This window comes from Semicossyphus pulcher, unplaced genomic scaffold (assembly GCF_022749685.1).
Source record: "Semicossyphus pulcher isolate SPU_LCO1_2020_fin unplaced genomic scaffold, fSemPul1.0.p SCAF_12, whole genome shotgun sequence".
Lineage (NCBI taxonomy): Eukaryota > Metazoa > Chordata > Actinopteri > Labriformes > Labridae > Semicossyphus > Semicossyphus pulcher.
Genome location: NW_027211626.1, coordinates 24,266,062 through 24,293,735, shown reverse-complemented (window position 1 = coordinate 24,293,735; position 27,674 = coordinate 24,266,062). Strand labels below are relative to the sequence as shown.

The following is a 27,674-nucleotide window of genomic DNA, read 5'->3' as shown; positions in this document are numbered from 1 at the left end:
TTAAGGTACAGAAGAGGAGCTGTCAAACTCCACGCCACCGTAGCCGTTCATCTTCTTCAGCTTCAGCTGGTCCACGTGCATTAGGCCCTGGGACTCTAGAACTGCTTCCTTCTTTGAGAACATCCGGCTGATTTCCATGAAGGTCTTGTTTTTTGTCTCTGGGATCCCAAAGTAGACATAGATGGCCACAGTGAAACAAATGGAGGAAAACACCAAGTAGCAGTAAGACCCCACTGTCATCTGTTGGTTGGATGTGGCAGGTGGATGGAGGTTCATGGAGGGATTGAGAGAAGAGGATAGAAACATTAGACTGACAGTGAGCGGGTGGGAGTTGATAGTCATGATACCACTGTCAATCCAAAGAGTAAAAGGTTTAATTTTTTCCCCCATAAAAGCAGAGGGGACTTAAAACAGAGACCAAAGCTGAAGGGCAAGATCAGGAATACATGTGTATAAAGGAGAGCGGACATGATGCTGCACCAGGTTACAAACAATCAACAAGTTGTAATCATTATTGGGAAACTGAGACTTCACAAGAGTCACAATATTGAACAAATAATAATAGATACAGTATGTGCTATGTTGTTATTTGACTGTATTTATAACCCTCATTTGACAAACTCTATAACCCCCTTGTGTCTTCTTCTGTAAATGCTTGCAGATCATGAACATGGAAATCTTTTTCATCTTAACCCTCCATCTAACATGATGTGAAAGCAGCATTATCACATCGTCAGTGAATGCTCCACTTGATCTGTGACTGACCCCAATAAGGGCTGTAACAATTCCTAGAGGAAGTTAAATAACTAGAATACAAAGCATCGTCACTGCAATTTGTTTCCATTCAAGCTTAATGCTTAATCCAAATGAGTGTACAGTGCTTTGTTTCAGACGGAGGATTATGACTGTTGCACAATGAGCTTATGTTTGGACTTGTGATATAAGTAGGTGTGTGACCAGCATATATTGTGTGTGTATAGTGTATAGTGAGATTATAATAACATTTAAGCTTCCCATCTTGAGTGTGATGTCAGAGGAAAATGGCTTTCATGTGAATATAATGAATACTAAAAAAGTAAGCATCTGGCGGCATATTGTTTAAGAGATATACCAAATAACTGTCAGGTCCCTGATAATCATGCCAGGGACCTGTGTTACATGTCACATTCTCCTCTCTTACCGCAGGAAGAGGTAAAACTCACAGCTAGTGAGACGCTGGCTTTCATCTCACACAATTTTGACGCATTTATTTATTTAAAATTCAAGGATCTTAATACTAAGTGAGTGTCAAAGGCCTCTGATCGTAGACTAGAAGAAAATGGAGTAAAAGCAGCTAATAGAACCTTATATGTCTCTAAATGTAGTCTGTCTACTCTCTAAGTAACTCTGACTCTTGCAGCACTATATCTTGTGCAGTTTTGTGACTGAAAATCTGAGGTCTGTTACCTCAGTGGGACTCTATATGCAACAATTGTGAGACTGTTATGGAAGCAGGCTTGATTCAGTACTGGACTCAAAAAATGTGACTCATGAAAGAGATTATAAACCATCATTTGATCTTTCAAGCTGCTTTGCAAGCATTCACAAATCACTGAAGGAGGGATTTGTTAGTAACTTTATGGGAACATTACAGGTCCCAAAATGTAACAGTCACCAATTGAATGAGAAATAATGAGGATTAGAACAAAACCAAGTGGGAGGTCAGTCATCAGATCGGCTAGCTGTAATCACAATTAATTTGTGATTACTGAGAAAAGCTTGCAGCGAGTCGCACAGCGTGTAGCATTCTCTAGCGTTTAACTTTCACCTGTAAGAAGGGGAAGACGAAGCCCACAGTGAAGTTGGACAGCCAGTTTAGTGATCCTCCTACGATGTAGGCCGCTGGGCGGTGGGACTGTTTAAACAGCTCTGCTGTGATCAAGAAGGGAACCCCAGCTGGAACAGGAGAGAAGCAAAAGATATAAAAACAATACAAATCACAAACTTCTGTTTAAGGTTGTTGGCCCGACTTCATTGAGAGAAGTAGCTCTGCAATTCAGTGTTGCACTTCTAATAGGTTAGGTTGCTGTAGAGAAAAAAAACACGTCAAAATCTTTTCAGCAAAGGCTGAGAAACCCTGACTATTAGTCCCATGTATAACAGAAGCTCCAAAACGTTTCCACAATGCAACTTGATAGAGTCTTATCTTACATCCACATCTTCATACCTTTCAAACCCAAAGTGTGTGTGTGTAGGTGTGATGTAATAAAAAGACAAATGGACATCTTTATATGGAAAAAGCAGTTTGCTCAAATTATTTCAACCTCAACCTTGGCTGCCACAAAAGTGTAATGAATGAGATATCAGCTGTATGTGACACCCTGCTCGGACTTTGCCTCTGCAAGTGTGTGTTGCACTATGTTCGGGTTGTACCTTACTTAAAGGCATAGTTAGGTTCAATGATTTTTTGAGGTGGGGTTGTATAAAGAAACAGGGGTCATACTGATAGTCATCTACTGTAAGTAGACCACTCACTATTGATAAGTACCTCATACAACCCCACTTCAAAAAACTCAAACTATTCCTTTATGTTAGGAGAAAAATTCTAATCATATGCAGGCAGCTTAAAGGGGTGAAGAGAAGGATTTTCTGAAATACAATGTATAGGCTCATACAAAAATGAACCCTTATAATAATCACTTAATACCCACTAGAAGTGTGTGGTGGACTCAGTATCTGACAGCCTCAGCCCTGATTAAACTACTGTGGCACCATCATCATTTAAAACATCAAGGTTGTTTTCTTTCAGACGCTCTATAGAGACACTAAAGAGATGCCTGTTTCCTATGATCGATCAATTGATCTTAATGTGTGAAAAGTAACACCAGTACTTATCAAACACAGTTATTAATGTAAGATTGGACATAATTTGAGTCGTGGAGATAGAGGAAGAATTTTCATTCTTTAGAGTTAAAGCCAGCATTTCTTTTTCATACGAATTAAAGTACAGATGAGTCTCCACACAAATACTTGTGGACCAGCATGCAACATACAGAGTTATGTGTGGCAACTATAATTTATGTTCATCGTTTTAATATTCATGTTCATTGATAATAAAGCACACCAAAAAAGCCTGGAAACGACTAATTAGAGCTAGAAAGAATCAGCCAATCAGGAGAGCGCAGGTCTGCATGTGCATGGGAGAGTCATATATCAAGGAATGCATAGTGCTAATAATTTATTATAATATATATAATTTAAACCACACTATTTGTCTCTCTTATAGGGGGATTTCTGCAACATACACAATTGCATATAAAAAGAAAAAGGCATATTTATCAGTCATTGTGAGATTATTTGGAGAACACGGTTTGCAGTAGATAATAACTAGCTATTATCAATTGTATCATCAATCATATATTATTAACACATTTGACAGATGCTTTAGGAGGTGTAATACATTTCGAATCTTTCTTTCTATCAAATAAAAGGCCCCTTTAGAATTTTTACGGTGTGACCTCTAGAGGGAGCCATTTAATAACACAAATCAACCTACCAGAGCAGAGTAACTGTACTGTTTAAAACCTGGACATTTGATGATTTCAACAGGAAGAGATAAAGCAACCTTGTTTTTTTGGTAATTACCACAAATTTCATCAATCTAATCAGATAAAATTTGAAAACATACATATGTCCTCATTTCCCTCTAGTGCATTTGTCACCAACCAGCCTTCTGGAGAGCCACTGCCCTGCAGGTTTTAGGTATCTCCATACTCCGACACAATAGCAAATGGTAAATGGCAAATGGACTGTACTTATATAGCGCTTTTCTAGTCTTTGCGACCACTCAAAGCTGCTTTTAGTAGTAGTAGTAGTAGTAGTACATAACAATAAACGCAGTTTTACTAAAAGGTGTGTTGGAGTCTGAGTGAGAAAATATGTCATTTTTGTATACAGTATGTATACAGTACTGAACTTACCTGGACCAATACAGAAGCCAGCGATGATGCCGACCACACAGCCCACACTGACGTAGTGCATAAATGGTAAGTGACCCTGCAGGGAGGAGAAACAGCACAACATGAGGAGGTTAGTTTTATTACATGGATTTTTTTCTGATGGGAAAACTTGACTCCATCCATTTCCAAAACTTTTTCACTCCTCAGCCCGCTGCTACACAATGCCTTCTTTGTAATTTACTGTACACAGGGCAAAACAGGAGCTGCATCCTGCCAACTGAAAGATCAGCTGCTTATCCCCACCTTGTTTCAAATCTTGGATATGTTCTTTGTCTGTCCTCATACTTGTTTCCTCTCGCTCCTAACATCCACTTGTCTCCTAACAGGAAGTAAATTCCGGAAAGTCAGGAAGGAAAAGGAGGAAACTGATTGACTGAAGAAAACACATACGTATATCCTCTGTAGAGATTCTCTCCAATCTGCCTCATCTTTTTCCTGCAGTACATCTGATAAAATCAGAGCAATTTTGAAAAAAAACATTTTGCCATTCATCCACATACACACACAACACACACCCACCTGTAAAATCAGGGTTAATGTAATTCCAGCGCTGCAGATGCCCATCATGGTAAAACCAAAGATCATGAGAGGCCTCCTGCCCAACCTCTCTATAGTGAAACACTAAAGGAGGAGACACAGAGCTTATGAGCAAATTCAGGCACAATAACATGTATCCCCGTAAACTATAATGTATCCAAAGGCAAACATACCTATTTGCTTTCTTTATAGATAAGAAAAAGGATATCACTCAAATGTCTGTGTGTTAAGCATAGAGCTGGAGTCAGGAAGTCGATAGCCTAGCTTAGCATAAAGACTGTAAGCAGTGGGAAACAGCTAGCCTGCTCTCTCCATTGAGTTGTATGCAGGGCCCTTTTATCAATAAATTGAGTTGTTCCAGTATTTCTCTTACAATGTCATACATACATTTTTGTCTGTAAATGCAGTAAAAACGTGTGATAAAATGTGTCCATTGGTCAGCTTAAGCCAGAGTAGCTGTTTCCAATTGGTTCTAGTCTCTATGACTTGGTAACATAGACATGAGATTTCTATCAGTCCTCTTATTTTATAGCTAATCTAAACTGGATCAATTCAAAAGGACCTTTTTGAAATATCAAGAATAAAGAGTAACCAGTGTTCAGTGTCATTGTCTTTTTCAAATGTTTACCCCAATGAGTCCAGCGATGATCTCTATGATTCCAGTTCCTGCTGTTGTATACTGGATTTCTGCTTCTGGGATACCTGCATCCTCAAAGATGTCATTTGTATAGAACCAGATCTGTGAAAGAAAAAGGGATGACCTTGATGATCTGTGAGTTTAAATTGATTTCCTCAGTCTAGCTAATCAGACCTGAGACTATAGGTAGGCATGTTCCACTTGTTCCTGCTAATGATTCATACATGTTGTTTCTTGAGAGCCGCTTAAATGCTAAAATGTAGCCCACAAAATCACATCATTACAGCCACATAATAACTGTACTGCAGATAAAATTGCTCTTTGTGGTGCTTTGGCTAGACTACCCTCATTCAGAAGTGATGTATAACTGTTTTCAACGCATCTAAAACTAACCTGTTGATTTGCAGCAGAAACTGTTTAAAAAAACACATCACACCTGACCTGTTTAGTTTGCACATAAGCACAGAGGTTTCTAGAGATATTTTACAGCAGGCTTGGGCTGGTTGCACTATGCCACGGATTAAACAGCTTGTAAGAATCACTTGCTACTTTTTAATCTGTCTGGTTGGCACTGATGCTGAAATTGTGACAAAACTTTTTTTGTGGGATAAAGTGCAGCTGGAATTTTAATTAGAAGTGGAAAATGTAATACTGAATGAATATGTGTAATCTCCGGTTTATTCTGGTCTATAAAGTAGTTTTTGTTACAAAACAGGAACACAGAATAAAAGGCAGCTCAGGAACAGGCCAGTGCGGTCATTCATGGCATGACTGGTGTGCCAGTCCTCCCACTGTAGCAAAGTAGCTCTCTATCTTATTGTAAGACCTCTGTCTGGTTTAAATAGGTCATGTGGAAAAATTATGTTGTAGGATATGCCGTATTAATAACATGTAAGAAACATTTCACCTGGATTTGGCATGCAGTAATGTGTGCGACACCATGTTAGTGCTAATACAAACGTGAGACATGCTCAAATCCTAACAATCGCAGTTTATAGATTTCTAGATGCTTGGGTTAATATATATATATTTATTTTTCACATTATACAATTGATATATAAATATGTAAAATATGTTAATCATCATATCATGATATATGTTTCCTCCCTCAGGAAATCTATATTAGGGATGGATATATATTAATTTCTGCATGACCTGCACCAACTTGTGTTGAAAATGTCCTTGTTTATAAAATAACTGGTACCTACTGCAGAGAGCTCAAATTGTAGCACTGTTCGCAACTGCCATTATTCAACAGGTCATTTTGTGGCTTAGTAGTTATGTATAACCATCATTATATATAACCTCACATCTGATGAGAAAGACATCTTACTGCATCACTCACTTCACTCTCCCTGCCTCCTGAGGGAATTGTAAGTTACCAAACAAATAACAATAGTTGGTGACCGTTGCTTCATAAGTGCGTGTGATCAGACTGAACTGAATACATTAATTTTAAGTTGTATTCTAACTCGCAAACCTTTCATAACGGCCCAAACATGTTTTCTAATCTGAGGTTATACAACTCAGTGCATTAAGAATTGCTTTAACAATATTTAAAGTACTGTAGATTTAGACTAAATCATTGTTGGTTAAATGGACTGTACTTATATAGCGCTTTTCTAATCTTCTAACCATTCAAAGCTGATTTTACACTACATGCCACATTAACCCATTGCTACCTAAAGTGCTCAATTATCAATCAGTTATCACATTAATTTGGGGTTCAGTATCTTGCCCAAGGACTTGAAAGACGACTGACTCTACCACTGAGCCACAGCCACCACAGCTATAATTTAGTAGTTTCAGGATAATGGTAGGGAGATGTCCCTACTGTTGCTACTCAATTCTACGTCCTGAGTTAATGCTAAACTTGATTTTAGGTTAGTGTTCACAAGGTTTCTTCTATAAACCAAATTATCCTCAGGTCTCCTCCCCTCCAAAACAGAAAGACACAGTAAAATTAGTTTATATCAACTTACAGCTGACTAAAACCCTTAAACCAGTTAAATTATTAATCAGAATTAAAGGCTGATGTGACTTGAAACAGTAAGAAAACAGTCGACCGTATTCAATGTCTGGCCAGTGGCCTGTACTTATGAGAAACTCATGTCTGGCTGATATAGGAGGTCGATGTGATGTGATGAAAAACACAACACATAGTTAGCCTATACAATAATCTGATTCAACTAAAACATTTTTAGTGTTAATGATGTGTTTAATTCTTGATCTTCTAATGCTAAAAGCAAGAAAAGGAGACAAAATGTATATAATTGAGACACACTAGATGCTACATCGCTATAGTTACACACAGTTGCTAGCTGTTTACATCTGTGAGCATTTGGGCTGACAAACACAAGTAAAACACTTCTCCCCATAATGTGACATACTATATGCCCCCAGAAGAAGAAAAATATAGTACAAAAATCTAAATGAGGCAGGCAGTCATTTAAGACTGGGGGATGCACAGGTGGTACAGCAGAGCCGCAGGGAGACGGCAGACATTTGCTCACATTTGATTCAATTTAATTTGAGGCTTTAGGGGGAGCAGGACAGCACAGGAGGTGTATTATCTGGAGACAGCATACGGTGACGGTTAGTGGACCAGGTAGTACAAGTACACAGACACACATGGCTGGAATCAACTGTTACACACACATACACAGCCTTGTGGTGTGCCAGGAACTGTGCCAGGGCTAACCAACTGTCACAAGCACTTAGGACTGAATATGACCTCAGGCACTGAATATCACCTAAAGCATCTGCTACATCCCTCACCATTACTGCGGTCATCATTACATCAGTCTACTGAACTATTTCATCACCAAAAATGACAATATGGTGTTGTCGTAATCACCTTCATCGTTATTAATTCTTTCAGTCTCATCCTCACCATAATCATTATCCTTACAAACATCATGCCCATCATCATGTTGATCCATCCACAGCATCATGACTGTCATCATCAGTGTTCTAATTATCGTAATTATCATAGTTGTTATTCTCATGTATTAAAATCATATTAGTCATCATCATTACATTCTGCATCTCTCTTGTGACTGTCTTTTTCATTATTATGGTCATTAACATCACCACCCTTATCACTGTCAGCTGAATCATAGATTATATTCATTGTCTATCTTAAAAAATTGATATATTTTAATATATTATAGTAACCTTGTTATTCTAGAACCATTGTTTTCATCACTATCACCACCACCAGCAATATCCTAATCCTCCTAAAGCTCACCTCTGCTCTCAGTGTGCATGTTTCAGCACTGCAGAACTAATTAGCAGCTCAAAATACAGCCTGGAGATGGGCGTGCTAATGAGTTCAGCACAAGTGCTTACAGTGTGCACTTTCTGGCCCGGGTGCCCAGGTAATCATTTGAATAATTAATGAATCTCTGAGGCATAATTCAGAGGGGGAATTTGGCTAATCATATTGTCAGAAAAATGATTACATCAGCTTTTGGCATTATTCACAGGATCACACGAGGCTAATAAAACAATGAGGCATCGTTTGGGCCTATTTCCATCTCAGTGTCTGTCTAATAAGCTAGATCAATCAGATGAGGGAGCTGTAAAAACAGGGCTGAGTGGTCAAGGTGGACAAAGGAAGCAAAAATGCAAACGGAGAACCATTGGAAATGAAGTGAGAGACATAAAATGCAAATGAAGAAAAGACAGAGCTAACTAAACTGATCAGATCTCCATGTAGTTTGGCTGGATCCAATCTCGGATCCCATCGGCTATAGTCTGAGACAATATAGCCTCTGGGGACACCGCTGAACGTGCCTGGCGGTAAGCGATAATCGACTTCCTGTGACGACTTCCTTTTCTGCATGTTGCATTGTTACAGAAAGAGAAACCGTTTTCTTGTGATTTACTTGTTATTAACGGGTCTTACCTTTGCCGAAAGTTCAACATCATGATGCAGATTTGTAAGAAGTAAAAATTCAAGCTTTGTCAGGTAAGTGCTCAAGAGGAGAAGAACATTTAAAACACTTGTTTGTTGAACGGAGCACAGATCGATCTGATGCATTCGAGATAGTTGGGAAATTTGAAAGCTGAATGGCTTTCGTGACACAGCGTCAAGTTCAGTTTTAGATCTAGGACAGATTGTTAGCTGAACTTACATGCAGATGTCTGTTTAGAGATTAATAAGAAGCTAAATCGTCGTCAGATGGCGCTGATGGGAGCTGGGATGTCATTACGGATTCCTCCTGCTTTTGCTCTCCTCACGGACAGTTTTTCCTGCATATGCCACAGCCTGCTGATATGTGACTGGTCAATATTACTCGGACTACAGTGTGGTTCAAACAGAACACTTGCCTCCCTGGAGATCTACGTCCCTGCCTACAGATTCTACATTTCTATGTAGAATCTGTAAATAGATATTAGGCTGGATCTGACAAATGCCTACAGATCTGTTTTACAACACCTCATAACCTTTGCCCTCAACTTCTTCCACATTCCAACCAGCATCTAAAACTTGGAATCTACCTACATCAGAAACTTCTGTCTGCTACACCAGGGGTTTAGCAGTTTTTGGGGCCAGGGACCCCTTACAGGGGAGAACATTTTCCAAGGACCCCCTCATAATTGCAACACTGATTAAGCATATGCTAACTACCATTTGCACTCTTAGATGCCATTGGAAGTATTTGTATTGTAAATTTTGAGTCTGTCGTCACACATTTCAACTGCCGCTGGAAGTACGAGCTCAATTGTGTGTGGCCTCTTAGCTTTAACAATCCGTTGAACCACCAAATAAGAAGCCTTCTGTGATTTAGTGAGTTGTGGCAAGGTTCACCATCTGTGTTTTCTGGCAGGTGTATTCCTCACTCTTTCGTCGGAAAAAATCGCTAACACCTAAAGACACATGAGTATTTGGTCTCCTGTCACTGTTCTCAATAAAACCAAACTATATACCTATATATTTTCTCAATTTAGCTAGTTTTGGTTTAGCATCACTTGATGATGTGAACTGATACAAATATTTCTCCATGCTTGCCAGCTAGCTAGCTGGCTAATAAGCCAAGCTAAGAGGCCACAGGAACAGTTTGTTGTTACCTGAGTGATTGACAGATTGACATGCTGTGTTACAATCATGTCAGTTTCTATTGGTCAAAGCTAACATGGGTGGAAGTAATGGACACAATGTGCTTGTTTCATTGCTACAAATGGTCCTCATCTGTAGACTTTGCAGTTTTTAATGATACAGCACAATTTTATCTTTTGTTATAGATTTATTATAATTTTTTCGCAGACCACCAGACTATGGTTCGTGGACCGCTAGGGGGCCTGGGACCCCACTTTGAGAACCACTGTGCTACACAACTCAAGGACAAATGATTGGTAAGCAGCAGCTCGACTTAGGCCCAGCCATGGGTTGTTTGACCTCACCTATCGTATTTACAGCAGCCTTTGAGATAACCTTGATAAGTGGAAGACAAGTGGTCTGAGGAGTGAGATCTCAGTCAGTGGTTACAAGCAATAAAAAGCTACAAGGATGACATCACCAAAGCCCTGCAGAATGTCGCTTGCACAAACAGGCTGTTGAAAAAGAAGAAAAGTTTATCATCTGGGCTAGGATGGAAATCAAACCAGCCAAATCCTTAGAGCCTATTAATACAAAGAGAAGCCAGTCATGACTGCATCTCCTTCCCTGTCAACGAGGAGGAGATCCCACAGCTGGAGGGGCAGCCAGTGCAAAGTCTTCTGAGGGTTTACACTGCTGGTTTCTCAGACAAACAAATGGCCTCCACTGTACTGACGCAGCTCCCTGAATGCCTGAAGAAAATAGACCAAAGCCACCTCCTCGGTTCAAGTCCTGGTGCTACCATTTGACCTTGTATCAGCGCATGATGTGGCTGCTTAAACTGTTTAAGATTGCTGCAACATCCCTACTAAGGATGGACTCGAACGTCAAATTTACACCTGCAAATGGTCAGGTCTTTCTCTGTGCCTTTCCAATAACACCCTGAAAACATACACTCCAGCAACCACTGAAATAGATCAACCTGGGCTACCAGCAGGAGAAAATGAGGCTAGTGTTTGAGATGAAAGACTCAGCTGACCCACACGCAAGTAGTAAGCTGAACAAGCTGTCAACCAGGCTATCATCAGCTGAAGCACCAGGAGATAGTTGGTTGGTTGCAGAAAGCTGGGTCCTAAGATGTAGGCTAAAGCCTCAAAACAGGAGAGGAAAGGGTTGATGGTCTCGGAGGAAACCAGAATGGTCAACAAGACATACAAGATCTCAGCCTTAAGCCAACTGCAACAGGGGAGCTGGACAAACATGGGCTGACATGTGGAAAATCTCACCAGCAGCAAGGCTGAGCTTCGTCTAATCACGTCCACATACGACATCCTCCCAAGTCCCAAACACTTATATCTCTGGTTTGGCTCAGAAACAAACTGCCAGCTCTGTGATGCCCAGAACCCCAACCTGCAGTATATTCTAAGGCCAGTAAAGGCCTAATTTTTCTGACAACAAATGTTTCATGGTCAATTTATCAGGCATTGGCTGCATTTTTGTTGTGCGAGCAAGAGACACCATCCCCTGTACACTAATGTCTGCACAAGCACTGGCCTATCACCTTTTAATTGAGGTACTCTGATGACATTGCCATACTTGCACTTCTTAATGGCAATAACTTTGTGATGACTAATCAAGGGGTGTAACAAGCCATATCAGCTAAATGTAAATGAGACAAATGAACGGGTATTTAGCAAACTCATCCCACACTGCATGTCTCTGAACCTTTCATCATCGGCAACACAGTTGGCAAGGTTGAAAGTCTCACTTTCATTTTTCACCCACACACCAGAAGCTTCCACAACCTTTAATAAAGTAGGCTTGTCCCATTGAGATCAAATAACTTTTTTTTTTACAAAGGAGACCTTGTAAGTTAGATCTCTGATCTTCAAGCAAAGACTATCCGCTATTCTCAAAGTCAAAGCACTCTTTCTTGCAACCACCTTCTGTTACTGCTTTACGAATGCATCATTCAATCCATTCTATTTCACTGCTTCCTCTTTATGTCACCAAACTGTCATTCATTACACCCACTGCTTCAAAAATCTTTGGTATCCCACCTTTCAACTTCTCAGATCTCTTTAATAAAGCCATACATTGCATGGCACTCAGAACATGACACCCACTCAACCCATCCCATAGCTCTCCAACTACACACTAAGGGGTGAAGCTTGTCTCTCTGCTTCTGGGTCACTGATGCCAGATGTAAACTGAGGTACTCAGATGTGTCAACTTGTGAAAAAATACAGTACCTGGACCTTAACTTGACATTGTTCAGCCAAATATTTTTTACGGATCATCTGTGACATGAATGGGGTCGCTCGTAGTGACAAACCAACCAAACCAAGAGAAAATTCCAACCCTGCAGCTCCTCTTCGCTTTAAGAGTCTTTTTTAGCCCCTTTCAGCACAATGTATTTTTAACTCCTGCAAACTGCATGTGCAAACAAGCAGCTCTTCTCAAGAAACCTGAGCTACCTGCACAGCACCAACACCAGACAGAAACACAGAGGTGAGGAACATTGTGGCATATTTAGAAGCTAAAAAGCCAAATATTTTCTTCTACAGTTTGATAAAGAGAGTTAGGGGACAAAACCAGGGCTAAAACAAGGTGTACACTTGAAGCATATTCATCCGGTGAACACAATGTGCCACATATCATTAGCATCTTATACTATTTTAGACAGCATGCATTTGTCTCAGTGTGAAAATATTTCAGCCACAATGACCTTAAACCCGAAACATTGCATGAAGCATGAACACATAATCAAGTTTTCAAAGAGTCCTTACCGCATCAATGCCAGACAGCTGCATGCCGATGTTGATGACCACCACACAGAGCACCTGCCTCCGGACTCGGTCATCCATCAACAGCCCCCATACTGACAGCGTCTCCACTGACGAGAGGGAGCGCTGCTCCTCCTGCATCTCCTCGATTTCAGCCTGGATGTTACATTTGGCTCTGTAGTACTTCAGTGCTGAGAGACAGGAAACAGGAAGCGGTGTGGTTACAATACATCAAAGAAAGATACTAAAACAAAGGTGGTTACATCCCAAGTCAGTCAGACAGTCTGCCCACCGGTCATCAGAACCTTTAATTTGTGGTGTGCCAAAAGATTTAATTCTTGGTCCAATCCTGAGTACATGCACAGAGATGTATTGCTTATTTAGTTACAATACTTCCTATGAAGGTAGAAACAATCTAAAAGTTCCATAGCACAAAAATGAAGGGATCCCAAAGACATAATTTTTCTGTGTGTCTTGTTATTACTTTAATGTCATTGACCTTCTTGCCCAAAATGTAAAACCCAGTGTGCCCTTCTTCCTTGATGATGAACACTGACCTGTGATGGTGGCGTGGACGTTGTGCTTCTCAATCAGCAGGTACCTGGGGCTCTCTGGGAACCATGGCAACGCCATCAACTGGATGAAGGTGGGTATCACCACCACTGAAAGAAAGAAGGGCCAGTGCTCCTCCTGCAACAGTTAAGACGCAGTTATACTTACAGGTTGCAAAACTTAAGAGGTGTATTATTGACTTTTGGAAGCAGTGTTCACTACCTTTCCCAGAAGCTCATGCAGACCGAGGATTTGGGCGAGGAAGACTCCGGTGCCAATAAAGATACTTGGCACAAGACCCAGGAAGCCTCGTAGGTTCTTAGGTGCTATCTCTCCCAGGTACATTGGTACTACACTTAGAGAGATGCCTGCAGTAAAGAAGAGCAAGATCTTCAGTACTGTGCAAACATTTTAGGCAGGTGTGAAAAAATGCTGTAAACTAAGAATGCTTTCAAAAATGGAAGTGTGAATAGTTTATTTTCATCAATTAACAAAATGCAGTGAATGAACAGAAGTGAAATCTAAATCAAATAAATATTTGGTGTGACCACCCTTTGCCTTCAAAACAGCATCAATTCTTCTTCTTCTTCTTCTTCTTCTTCTTCTTCTTCTTCTTCTTCTTCTTCTTTGTGCTTCTTCAAAAGAGCTTGAACAGCACATCTTGAAACCCCAGTCTGCTTTGAAATCTTTGTCTGGGAGAGACCTTGCTGATGCAGTATAACTACCTTGTGTCTTGTTGCTGCGCTCAGTCTCGCCGTGGTGTATGACCTGTGACGTGAACCAGTCTTCCACAGCCTCACCTTGGTAGCAGAGTTTGGCTGTTCCTCACCCAGTTTTAAGCCTCCTACACAGCTGTTTCTGTGTCAGTTATTATTTATATTTTTTAAAGCATTCTTAGTTTACAACATTTTTTCACACCTGCCTAAATCTTTTGCACAGTACTGTATGTAACAATGCACTTATTTACTTTGATAAGATGCCCAATAAAGATTTTATAAAAGAATTATCCCACGGTATCAGTAATATTTTAGAGGATCTGAGCAAACAGATACATGACACAGACACAACAAAGACAAAGTATGTGGACCCTGAACAAAACCTGCAAAGCGATATGTTATTGTTGGATGCAGCCCTGCAAAACCAAGTAGAATGAGAGATGTAATTCTGAGATTAAACCTGGGGCGAGGCACGCAGGGCAGAGTATTCTCACAATTTTAACATGTGAATACTTGTATGCTCTGAAAGGAATCGGGGAGGAGGATGTTTTTGAATTGAAGTTTTTAATTTAAAGCTGCTCATGGAACCCTATAAAAAGTGAAACTACCTAACCGTTGCACAAGTTGCACCAGCTAATCCAACCTACCGAGCAGAAAGATACGTAGATTTATTCATTCTCTTCAACTCCATTACCTTTTTGATGCTCAAATGATTCACCTAGTTAGTTAATTAGTTGACTATCAGAAGATTAATTTCTGATGGCTAAATAATCAATTAATAAGATAAGATAAGATAAGATAAGATAGACTTTATTGATCCCCCATTGGGGTAAATTAACTTGTTACAAAAGCTCAAAGTAATGGACAGGGTAAAACAAGCGTTGGTTAAAAAAAGGATAATACAATAATAATAAATATATGCACTATGCACACCTTTCATTTATTGTGGATGGTTACATTTTTGTACATAAAAAAACAAGTCAAAAACACACACACACACACACTGTGTGTATGTAATAGGTGAATAGTTTTAATATTTAATAAATCATTAAGTTACAAATAACAAAAATGCCAAATATTTGCTCATTTCACCTCCATAAATGTGAGGATTTGCTGCTGCAAACGCTATATCTGTGAGACATGGCATTCACTTTAGGAAAGGGCATTGTTCACTGTAATCTGACATCGTTTAGACTATGTAATTTATTCACAGTATAATCTACAGATTATTTGAAAATAAAAATGATGGTTAGTTTCAATCTTCTGTTAGCCTGCACTAAACTTCCAAGTGATTGTTGTCACTGTCACTGTCAACTTCTTTTCTTATCTTTCCTGACACTTTTTCTTCCTTGACTTCTCTGTTTCTCTTAGCTGCAGTGTTCCATGGCTGGCAGTAAACATTTTTCTGTATCCAAAACACCCTACAAAGTGTTAGACCATTTTTCTCGGGTCAGGCTTTCCAGCAGATGTTGAAGGACATTGCACTCTTGCTTACAGACGATGTCCCAGTTTCTCTCAAAGGTGTTATATGGAGTTGAGGTCATGGATCTGTAAAGGCCAGTCTAGTCCTTTCAGAGCATACTGGGAACAGGATGTATTAATGGAGCCGTCTTTGTGTTATACCAGCAACATAGTGAAACAGAAAGCAACTTCACCAGCAGTGTCCGCACACATTTGGTTATATAACGTATATGTACATTGGACACAGCAGTAAAGAGGTGTAGCGGATGTAGAGCTGTGTGCTAATGTGTGTGTGTGGCTTTAGGCCTACCTGAGTGAATTCCTGTGATGAAGCGGCCAACGATAACCATCTCAGGTGAACCGCAAATCCTGCTGAAGCCCATGAGTAAACCACCAATGAACACCAGCACTGTTGTTTTTACCACTGTGCCTTTCCTGAAAGTATACACATGCAGAGGGACAACATTAAGAAATTAAATAAGAAATAAAATAATCTTTATTGTTTCCTTCTCTTGAACAGTGCATATTGAAAAAAATCCAGTTCTTCCTCGTCCTCGTCCAGTTACACAGGGAGGTGTTCAGGCCCAGGCGGCCGACTTGTAGACCAGCTCCTGAGAAATGATTGTGTTGAATACTGAATTGAAATCAATAAACAGCATTCTCATGTGGGTGCTCTTGTTATGAATAGACATAAAAGCATATGACCCAAAGGTTAATGAAACAGTAAGGACAACAGCAGTATATGGGCCTGATATACACACACAGTCCTAACGATAGACATGTGTGCCTGTAAGTCCTGATAAGCCATAAAATGCCAACACAGCTCACAAGGCTGGTCATGAGCTATGATTAGCCATAAAACACCACTGTGTGAAATCTAATCAGCCTGTATAAAGGATTATAAATTGCACACTTGTCATTTGCATTTAATCGCCACTAAAGTTCCATGAAATGTCAGAGTTTAAGAGCTATCAGCTGATTTTCACGGATGTAAAAGAACTTTCCTCTAGTATACTTTTAAAGGCCAACAAGGACAAAAAGATGAGGGTGCCCTTTGAAGGACAACAGGGTACCAAAGGATTGGGTGGGGGTTGGGGAAAGGCATGATTGATAGAATGCCCTGATCTAGTGGCTTTTGTGCCAGTGTAAGAGTGTGTGGTATGATGTTTGTCTCTTATCTTCCAGTCTTGTGCTACCTAATGTTATTCACTTTTTTATATGAAACACAACATGAACTGAACCTTGTTTTTCATGTAATGTACGTTCCTTGGTGTGGTCATGTGGTAGGGGTATGTGTTAAGGTAGTAATGTTGGTGGCAGCACCAGATGCTGCTGAGTATCTCTCAGGTTAGCACTGCCAACTGGCCACCATCCACTCTTCTGGTTGGTCGGTCCAGAGGGGTTATTAAAGTTTCAGGACAAAGCAGAGCCAACTTTCAAATACAGCTCTGAGAGCTGTAGGACATACTTGATTACTTGTTTCACCAAAAGCAGCATAATATATATATTTTATAACAAGCCGTAAAAATGCGTTTCTTACCTGCCAAAGCGGGTGACAAGCATTCCCACGATGAGGGAGCCCAGCAAACCTCCAATGGCAAAGACAGACACGGTAAGAGAGTACATGACCGTAAGGGTCTCGTCAGTGAGTCCTGTTCCATTTCGCCTCAGCACTGTTTGGTTGTAGAAGTCTTTTATGTACTGAAAGGTGAAGCACAGTAAAGAAGATTGTAGAGATTACAGGATGTTATAAGAGGTGGTAGAACAATTACACAACCAGGATGTAAGAATGATAATTCAGTCCAAATGTCATGTTTATGTCATTTCCTAATTGTTGTAACTTTCTGAAATGGTTATGGCTTAAGGAGCTCTGCTCTTCTGTAGTAAGTTGATTTGTGAAAAACTCCCAAACTCACATTTTTCACTGGACCAGGGACAGCTTGTTTTGACTGGACTAAGGGAACAACAGTTGCCATATGTAAATGGTAAATTCACTGCACTTATATAGCATGGAGGTGCATAACAGATGCATCACAGGTGCATAAGAGATGCATAACAGATGCTTTGAAATAAAAAAAGATGAAATAGAAACAAGTTAACACATAAATTGATGTAATGACACATGAAATGATAAAATAAAAATAAAAACGGTTTAAGGAATAAAGTAAAAATACATCTTGAGATGCATCTTAAAAGTATCAACAGAGTCAGCCTGTCTAATGGCCTCACACAGGCTACTCCAGAGCCGTGGAGCCGCTGCAGAAAGGGACTTGTTCCCAGCCTGTTAAACACAAATGAGCCAAGGTGGGAGGATCTGAGGGGTCTGGTGTTACAGTAAGGGGTGAAAACCTCTGAGATATATGTGGGGGCAAACCATGAGAAGATTTATAGACCATTAGAAGGATTTTGAAGTTCATTCTAAAATGCACTAGGAGGCAGTGTAAAGATGTAGTGACAGAGGTGATGTGGTCTTGTTTTTAAGTGGCAGCAGCAATTTGAATGAGTTTAAACAAGAAATGGTAGCCGGAAAGATACCTTGAGGTAGTTACTGTACTCTAGCCTGGATGATATTAGTGCATGAATTGCTTCTTCTAGAACAGATTGAGATATGAAATGCAAAATGTTTGAGATGGTACATTGAAAGGTTTCTGGCATTAGATCTGATGAAGGCTGAAAGGTGACAAAGGTTCTGAGCAGCAACCGGCTTTCAGGAGACCAGAAAGAAGGATCTATGTCCTGTCCTCATTTTACAGAAGGAAACTATGCAAAACAAGTTTAAAATGTATTGGATATGGTTTTGTAATCAAGTAACATAGTCCTGATTTTGGTCATTTTGGGAAGAAGATATCAGTATCATCTGTATAAAACTAAGAATAGACGTTATCAGGTTGTATGATTCTTTCAAATGGAAACATGATAAGTAAAAGTGAAGTGGACTTGAAATTGAGCCCTGCGGAACCCCACATAAATTAATAATTATTTAATAATAATAGGTGTGAAGGATGAGCTGCAAAAGGAGAAAGTAATACGTCTATTTCAACGTTATAATAGAACCAATCAAGGGCCAATCGATTGATACTGTTACATCAGCTTACTTTTTATAGATGTCAGCGTGCCTCATGTTAAAATAATGATTTATTCCATAAATCTTGGACAGTTGTAAGACAATAATACTGACAGACATGTGTTTTATAAATGGTAGTGCAACAGGTCAGCAGCAGGGTTTCAAATATGATATCTTTTAATAACACTGAATCATTAATATATCGCGATGCCTATAAAAATACTTACAAAGGTACATCTATGTGTTTGACTGTGATTTTCATAAAGCCTGCATTGGAATTCTAACATGTGCATCCATGATAGACAATGTAGAGGTCATGTGCTTTATCAGCTAAACACTATTGCCTTGAAAGACTTTTTGATAATATTATAATCATCCCACTCCTCCTCCTCCTCCTCCTCCTCCTCCTCCTCCTAAAGTAAAGTTGTAAAGTTGGAACTGTGCGTATTGGTCCATGGTCTAATTCGTGCCAATATAGTGGTCCTTCATGTGAAAAAGATCAACAGGCACTAGAGAACATGTCTCCCTGATAAGAGAGGAAACCTTGTTTTTTTGTGTCATGTGGCCAAGGTATACTGGTTTCACGAGACCAATGCCCGCACACTCCCTTTATCTCGCTCTCTTTCTTCCCTCTGACATTTTCAGCTTCCTGTCTAATCTAATCCCCATGTCTTTTTTTCTTTTTTACCTCAGCCTCCTAATCAGTTTACCATGTGATGGCACGAGTTGTTGGACCATGATCAAATCCCCTAACCGCAGTAGCAAGACTAGCAGACAAATGCAGACGACAAAGATGTCAGAAAGGCCAACAGTCAAACTACAGTCAAATATCATAAGGCATACCTTAGTCGCAAGAAAACCCAATAAATGAATAAACTCTTTCAACATTGATGTTGGATGATTATGGTGATGACAGGGAAACAGCTTGACAGTGGCCACTGGACCCAGCTACTGTGTGGATAACTTAATAATAACAGATAAACTGAATGGACCAAAAATCACTATGGAATGTTGGGAATCTTGGGCCTTTAGGGGCCCTTTGGGGTATAGTGCCCCTTTGCAGTTGATAATCCAACCCTGGTTCACAGTGTATGTGTGCCCATGTGCGTGTGTGAGTGTCTGTGTGTCTTACTGCAGAGGGAGAGTTGACCACAGCCAGATTGTAGCCATAAAGCATGGAGCTCCCGAAGGACGAAAGGAACGCTACCGCCAACAAAGAGCCGGTCAGTTGCTGCAGACAGAGGGAGAGAGAGATGAGTTAGGAAGAGCAGAATGCTGAATACAGGAGTCACACAGAGGATGGTCGGGAAAGTGACTCTTTGTCAGAACTACAACAGACACAATGGGGAAGACCTATTTTCTCGCACAGGTTGCATTGTTAGTGTTAATCTTTCACAAAAATAAGCAACATTTTTCATTTTTAATCATTATGTTAACCTTGCTGACGTGTTTTGCAATGTATTTCTTCACCATGGATTGTAAACATGCCAGAAATAGAGCCCCCCCTCTCTTTGTGCTATGAGAAAGTAAATCTGGGACAATAAAACCTTAAATATCTATATATGGATAGAAATTGTGCTCTCCCACAAATAAACCCTCCAATAAACTGTGGTGCTCATAGCCACGCAGTGACGCAGACAATAAAGCTTTGAAACTGTTATAATTTATCCAAACCATCTGTAAGTTATATTCATTTGATTTCTTGTATGCAGCTATTTAATAATGCCCTAATAGTGCTCCTTAGTCATACATGTCTCATCACACTGTGTGAAGTTCTGTAATACAAATGTAGCAACGTCAGACTTTAGTTTCTCATCATTACTTCATTGTCATTCTTTATAATTATTCTTCACAATTATCATTCTTTCTACAAATCCTTTGTTTTTTGCAAAATATGTTTATTAGACAATAATTCAATGACATAAAAATGAGCATACATATTTACATTTGAGACTTTTTTTACATAGCAAAATAACCATTAGAAACCCTCAAAGAACACACATAAGGACATGTCAGATCATATTGATTTAGATTTATGGACCCTGTGTAGACAGTTAGACTGAGTGAGTGCAAGATAAGTTAAGGGTGTGCCAATAGACTGATCAAAATGTCTAGAGGGAAAGAGGGAAATTAGAATTATATTTAGACAACAATTTTATGAATGTTTATATCAAAACACCCAAAGTAAACGATATAATAATGTTGTCCTTCCAGTTGGATTAAAAAAAGATATAAAATTTAGAGACGTAGATATAACAATAACAGCTACTCCTTCTGAACCCTATAGAAGATTACAATCTCAGGCAAATCATCTGGAAGTGTTTGAATTGATTTGAGGTAAAAGACACCAGGTTTCAAAAGGTGCCATCAAACTATTTTCATCAGGTTTGGATTTGATTTTTGAAACTAAGAATTCCTGGACCATGAATGGAACCATGGCAACTAGACCAAGAGGAAAAGTCCCACAACCTTCACCATGTGCTGTGATGGGCACAACTTGAAAACGACATATTGCTTTAGTCATGTAAATATAACGGAATAATAATCTGCACAACTAAAAGGTTTAACATGATAGAAAATATACACAATTAAGAGGCTTCATAGTAGTTGTGCCAAACTATACTTTAACTCAAAGGAAAATCCAATCCAGCTTGTAAGAGAGGAAATAAGTTACACGAAGAGAAAATATATCTTACTGAAACCGGAATAAATACAAAATCACGTTTAAATAAACGAACCAATCTAAAGAACAATTTAAATGTAAACTAAAGGTATTAAAGCGTGACATTATTGCAACGTTTATGCAGAAACATCACCCAAGGTTTATCTTCTTCATGGAGGCCTTGGCATCCTCTGCAGCGTTCAAGTCCATGACACATTTGTAACTGATCCAGAATCTGCACCACGCAGCTGTTTTCGGGCCTCGTTGAAGGCAGCCCTGGAGCGCGCCAACTTCTTCATATCCCATATCCATATCTATCTGTCGAACCTCATACACTCTGCAAAACGTTGCACAATCACTGTCGTCTGTCGTGGTGCAACCAGGCGAAAAACGAGTTTTAGTCGAAAATCCAATCTCGGATTCGGCTGGGTGGTTCTGCGCGCTCGGTGTCTTTTCCCTGCAAAAAAAACCGTCCATAAGTGGGTAAGCGACAAATCTGGCATCTGTCGTCTCCTCGGGAACTTCATTGCTCATGTTGTTGCGATCTGGATTCTAGGTCCTCATGCTTTTCCAAACAAGAAAAGTCCACAACGTAACGGACTTCCAGCTGGACAGGGTCGCCCATGCAGGCAGACAAGCGATTCCCCCAAAGTTGTTTTGAATTCGGTCTTAAAAAGCTCTGCAATGTCTTGTCTCAAAGAAGACCAATAATTCTACCTTCAAGGCCTCCAGCGTCAAGAGCCTGTGGTGCTGCCTGCAGCGAGGTAGCGCAACGGTCGGAGTGGGTTACCTGAAGCAGTGGTATTTACCTCAGGACTTGGCCTCTCTGGTTGTTCTGCAGCACGCGTGGTGATGTCATTATTAGCCATGATAACTTGTCCAATGGCTACAGTAGCCAGGAAGGGATTCACGTAAATGTCTTCCCTCTAAAATATAGCCGAACACGAAGAACCCGATGAATTATAATTGTAATCGGAATCTGTGGGAGACTCACGTCCTACTCGGTCCTACACCATGTGTTACTCAGTAACTCCATATGTTACTCAGTAACACATGGAGAAACATAAACTTTTATTTACTCAGCTATATGTGCACAAAATGTATAGGATCCAGTCAGGCAGGACGTAGTTGCTGTTCCTTTTCCAAGAGACCCGTCCACCGATTTTGTAGAAATTGTTAACATATGCCCCTTAATGCATGTGCAGTGTGCAGGGGCGGAGCCAGACGCTATAAATATTCGGGGCTCAGCCCAAACCCAGGGGGGGTCTGGGGGCATGCTACCCCGGGAATATTTTTGTCCTTTTATTGTATTTATATGCACACATTTTCCAAACAGTTTCAACAAATATAATTATAGGATGTGTTGTGTAATATGGGAAAAGCATGATAGTTGTAACTGGGAAAAAAAACATTCTTTAGATCCTCCATCCTTTTTAAAATTTAATTGTTCTCCGACTGTCATCATCATAATGAAACCATAATATAAAAACTAATTTTCACTCCATCCACCTAGAATGAGGCTAGAAATAGTTGATGGGTTTTTTGTTATAACCCAACATATGCAGGGTAGAAATTAGCTTATTATTGATTTGTTTGTTGATTTCCAAATACTGATGACTAATCAAAATTTAAGAGATACATTCTGCTCATAATGTTATCACACATTTTTTAACTGTGAGTGACAAACATAGAGCATAGTGCTAATTTAAGCAGAGTGTTGAAGTAATATTGGCACATTGGCACCAGTTGTTGGCATTAAGCTTTACAAGGATTTGCTGGGGTTTGCTTGAAACTAGCTAGTTACCAAGTTTGACTAAGTCTCAAGGCTAAAAAAAAAGCATAGAAGGGGGTTTGAAAAACACATACATTCCCCATATTTTCTATAATGTTGCAACATGTGGAGCACACGTGGACAGTTCAAATTTAAACAGCACTGAAACGCAAACACATGAGGCCCCCCCGCAGCTAATCCTGAGTGGGTACATGTGACCATGTGTTTCTGCACATATGAATTCATGTTGTTTTGCAGTTCACTCTATCAGGTTTTCTCACTCAGGCGTTCACATGAGAAGTAACAAGTGTAAAAATGGGAACAAGGAAAGATTAAGAGAGAAGTTCATAGGTCATATTCAAAATTATTTGGTGTGCTTGCCGGATTTTCTGTTTCAGAAAATGGTGAAGATTTTTACACAGGCCTTCAGGATTTCAACATCCAAGGGTGGCTTTCAGATGCTACAAACACTTTTTTGCTGCATGTTGAGCCCTCAGATTTCTATTATCAAATCTCTGATGGGATATCTCAGTGCTAATATTAAGTTGCCTGTTTCTTTCAACCTTTTACTCACCATTTATAACATAATATTACTTGCTTTAAACATAGAGGTCTTTTTTTAGGAAATAGAGATTTAAATGTGAATGTCTGAAATGTCTTGTTGGCATTTTTCACATTCCTCACCACAGCCAAACCAAAGGTCGTGGCTGGCTGCCAATTCAGCAGGAGCTGAACAGCTCAGACAGCAAACTGTTCCCCATCGTGTATCTAGTATCTGCTAAAGAAAGAAACTCTTCATTTGTCATGGTATAAACTGCCTGCATTGAAACATTTGCTAATAATGGCTAGAAAGATAATACAGAGCACTGGAAGACTGGCTAAAAAAAATTAAGCATTGACAAGAAGTCAAGGTTATTAAAGTTAATTATTAAGTTTATAGCTGGAGGGTATTCTCGCTGATTATGGGAAGTTATGACAACATAGATATTACAGTGAACCCTGGCCCTGCACTGGCTGCCAGTGGCTGCTTGAATTAGAACGAAGACACTGATACTTGCCTACTGTGCTGGGAATAGCTCAGGCCTATCTTACATCCAGGGCATGGTCAGACCATACAGCCGAGGCCATTCACTATACACTGCTACTGCTAGTTAGCTTCCCTCTCACTCACGGCTAGCGGGCCCAGCTAAATCACAAGTGTTAGCTGTCCTTGTGCCACAATGGTGGAGCTTGATCCCCAATGATAAGAGGACAGATCTTTCATTGCAGACTGAAAACTCGTCCGTCCCATAAAAATAGGCAAACCTATGTTCCAGAATAAAGCACTTGATGTCGTTCATCATACAGGATGAAAAACGTGTATGCCTACTTCTGTGATTCTCACAATTTTTAGCTTTAAAACTCATGGTTCAATGCACTTACTGTCAGTCACTTTGGATAAATCATCAGCTAAATATATGTTAAGTAATGTTCACACTTGTATGCATTAAATAATTGAAGTATTCAGGTACATTTTTAGTTGATTTGTTGATTGTTGCTGATTTAAAATGAGCTTATTTTATTAGGTATAAAAATGTCTATATTCTAAACTGTCATGTAAGATTACTTATATATCAGTTCAGAGCTTTTACACGTTTCATTTTAATTAATGTCTGTTTGCAGCATGTTCTACTTTCACACCAACATGCCAGAAATTTGACATTTTTCTAAAAACTATTTGACATATTAAAGAATACAAAATTATGTCTTATACCTAAAAGACGACATCATTTTAAGCAAATTACAGTCAAACTTGACAGTTTTGCACCTCATTATTTACATGCAATACCAATGCTCAGCACAAATGGAGGAAGCAGTTTAGACTTCATGTAACAGTGCTGAAAGAGTAAAGTCAGGGCAAATGTGGGTGCCAAGTCTGTCCGACTGTTCTGCAGGAGACAGGTGTGAGACTCTGCACTGATGTTTTCTGTTTTATATGAAGCCCTAACCACGTACAATCATCTGTCTGCAGTTACATCGCTCTGTTATCCAAAGCTATTCACAGTAGCTCTCAGTGAGATACCTTGCAAAGTGATTGCCTGACAAAATAGAGCAATTTGGGGTTCTTTGTGTTGGTCAACCGCACTAAGGCATGAAGACAGGGGGAGTTAAGACGGTTCATCAGCCTGTAATATTGGTTGCCTAAGCTTAACGTTAAAATTATCATCAGTTTGTCCAAAATACATATGCTAACGCTGTGGTTAGGTATAGGCGCAAATCCTAATTGGTTAGAGTACAACTAGAGATGACAGTTAAAGAAGGTTAAAATAAACCAGTGACTGTTAACACTAATAATCGAGAGACATAGCGGCTTTAGAACAGTGCTCTTAGCTAGAGGGTCATGGTGCCATGCTAACATGTTCTCTATGAATATGCTAAAATGGGGATGTTTTTCTGGGATATGTTTAACAATTAAGTGTGTTAGCGTTCTAGCATTTGGATAGTAAGTACAGGTATTTGATAAACTAAAGTATTGGATCAACAAAAATTTTGACCAGAGATGGTGTCGACCAAAGGCCAGAGGATACACGCTCAACCAAAAACAAAATGTCAACCTCATGATGGTGCAAGAGGAAAGGTCAGGAATCACCAAAGTCAGTTGGATACATCATCTGCAAACCATGAGGGCCTGAACAACGTGTCCTGGCAATCCATTTGAAGGTTATCAAGATATTTCGTTCCGGAACAAAGTGGTGAACCGACCAACACACCGACGTTACCATTCGTAATGGCATGCCACCAGCATGGCTAAATAAAGAACTGAATGTGATCTCTGTTGTAAAACTCACATGATTTTTTTTTTTACTATTTCTTCCACCCTGATCTCCTCCCGCAGAGGCTCTGCTGTCTCGCTACATCCGCTTGCTCTTTACAGATAGCAGTTGAGATTCACTCACCAAAAGGTCTTTGTCAGTTCAAAGGAAAGATATGTTGTAACAGATGCTGTCATTTTTTAGAGTGGGGAGACTTTGCAATGGGAATGTGGGGTCTGAGTTAGAAATCTGGGCAAAATGTAATCAAATATGTTGGTCAAAAGGTCCATCAGTCATGCTGCCATTCATTTACACTAATAACACTGCATGCTGCTAAGTCCTGAAGTCTTTACTCATCTGATAGCATCACTGCTTAAAGGTTGTAACCATGGAGATGTTCACCATGCTGTTTAACATTACACATTAACTACCACTCTATCACTACACAATGTTCTGTAAGCGTTCCCATGCATCAGTGGACAGTCTAGCAGTCTAGTATCACATAAGGCAAGAAAGACATTTACCTAAAGAAGAAAAATAAAATAGACTATATATATATTTCATCTAACTCAAAAAGCAGACTTATGGAGTGGAGGTTACATTTCACACAGGTTAGAGCCAAGTTTGCTCACTCAAACACTGATGTAAAGATTCATTCACTTCTTTCATTGTAACGCCATAGATATAATTACATGTACATGTTGCATTGCACTTCATTTTGCCCGTGATGTATGAGCTAACATCACGAGCCCACAGATATGTACATTTCAAAGTACTCTATGTTGTCTTTCTGCAGCCTTATAGCATTGTTCAAATGAGGCCATTCAGCCAGAATGATGTGAAGCAGCCTGAACTTGAGACACATCAAACTAATTAACTGACCTCTGAGACCCCCAGTTTGGTTTTACAACATAAAAGAAGAGTTGAATTGTTAAATTGTTAGTTTTTAACTTTTTAATTTCTCTTTATGAAGTGCTTCAAAGTTGTAAACTATTAAAATTTGACTCTGACATTTACAGTTTTTCCCAAAACTGTGGCTCAGTTTCTCAAAACTCTTAACACAAGCTGAAAAGAGCTTTGTCAAAACTCCACAAATGTTCAGAGATTTGCAGAACTAAGATTTAGAATGATATTTGAGTGAGATGGGATTGTGCTCAGAGTTTAGCAGTTGGAGTCATGTTGTGGATACATGAGCTTCAAGAGTTCCATTTTTTGTATATAAAATGGGGGAAACTGTAATATCACTATATTTGTCTCACAGGTTCCCAAACTGAATCAGGCTTTACGTAATTTATGTTGATTCCCATATGTTATATCATCTATTTTGCATACTCAAAATTTCAGTAATCTTACCTGACTTTTAAAAATATTCCTTTTTTAGAATCAAATCAAATTAGTAGTTTTATGCCATACATTTTGAGTTTCACCTACTTTACATATCTCATAACATCCTGTCCAGCACAGCCGCTGATTTGTTCCAAGTTCAGGGCAACAACTTTAAAAGTTGGTAAATGCTATTAAGCTCTTGGAAGCCATGTCTCTAACAGTAGGGGATCAGTCATCTGAGGCTCTGGATCTAACGAGGTTCACACAGTCAGTCTGAACTTACCGATGAGCTTCTCCTGGTCGATGGAATTAAAACCTCCTCAGCCAT

The 27,674-nt window shown here is 39.6% G+C and overlaps 1 protein-coding gene across 1 annotated transcript; it reads right to left on the bottom strand.

Annotated features, from left to right (window-relative positions):
- slc2a15a (solute carrier family 2 member 15a) lies at positions 1 to 27,674 on the bottom strand. The gene is made up of 12 exons (XM_069658880.1): positions 27,630 to 27,674; positions 19,928 to 20,026; positions 17,272 to 17,432; positions 16,042 to 16,166; positions 13,777 to 13,922; positions 13,560 to 13,692; positions 13,006 to 13,193; positions 5,164 to 5,274; positions 4,518 to 4,619; positions 3,960 to 4,035; positions 1,808 to 1,935; positions 1 to 240 (listed from the first exon to the last, which is right to left on the bottom strand). The coding sequence occupies exons 1-12, from the start codon at positions 27,672 to 27,674 to the stop codon at positions 1 to 3; spliced, it is 1,554 nt and encodes a 517-aa protein (XP_069514981.1).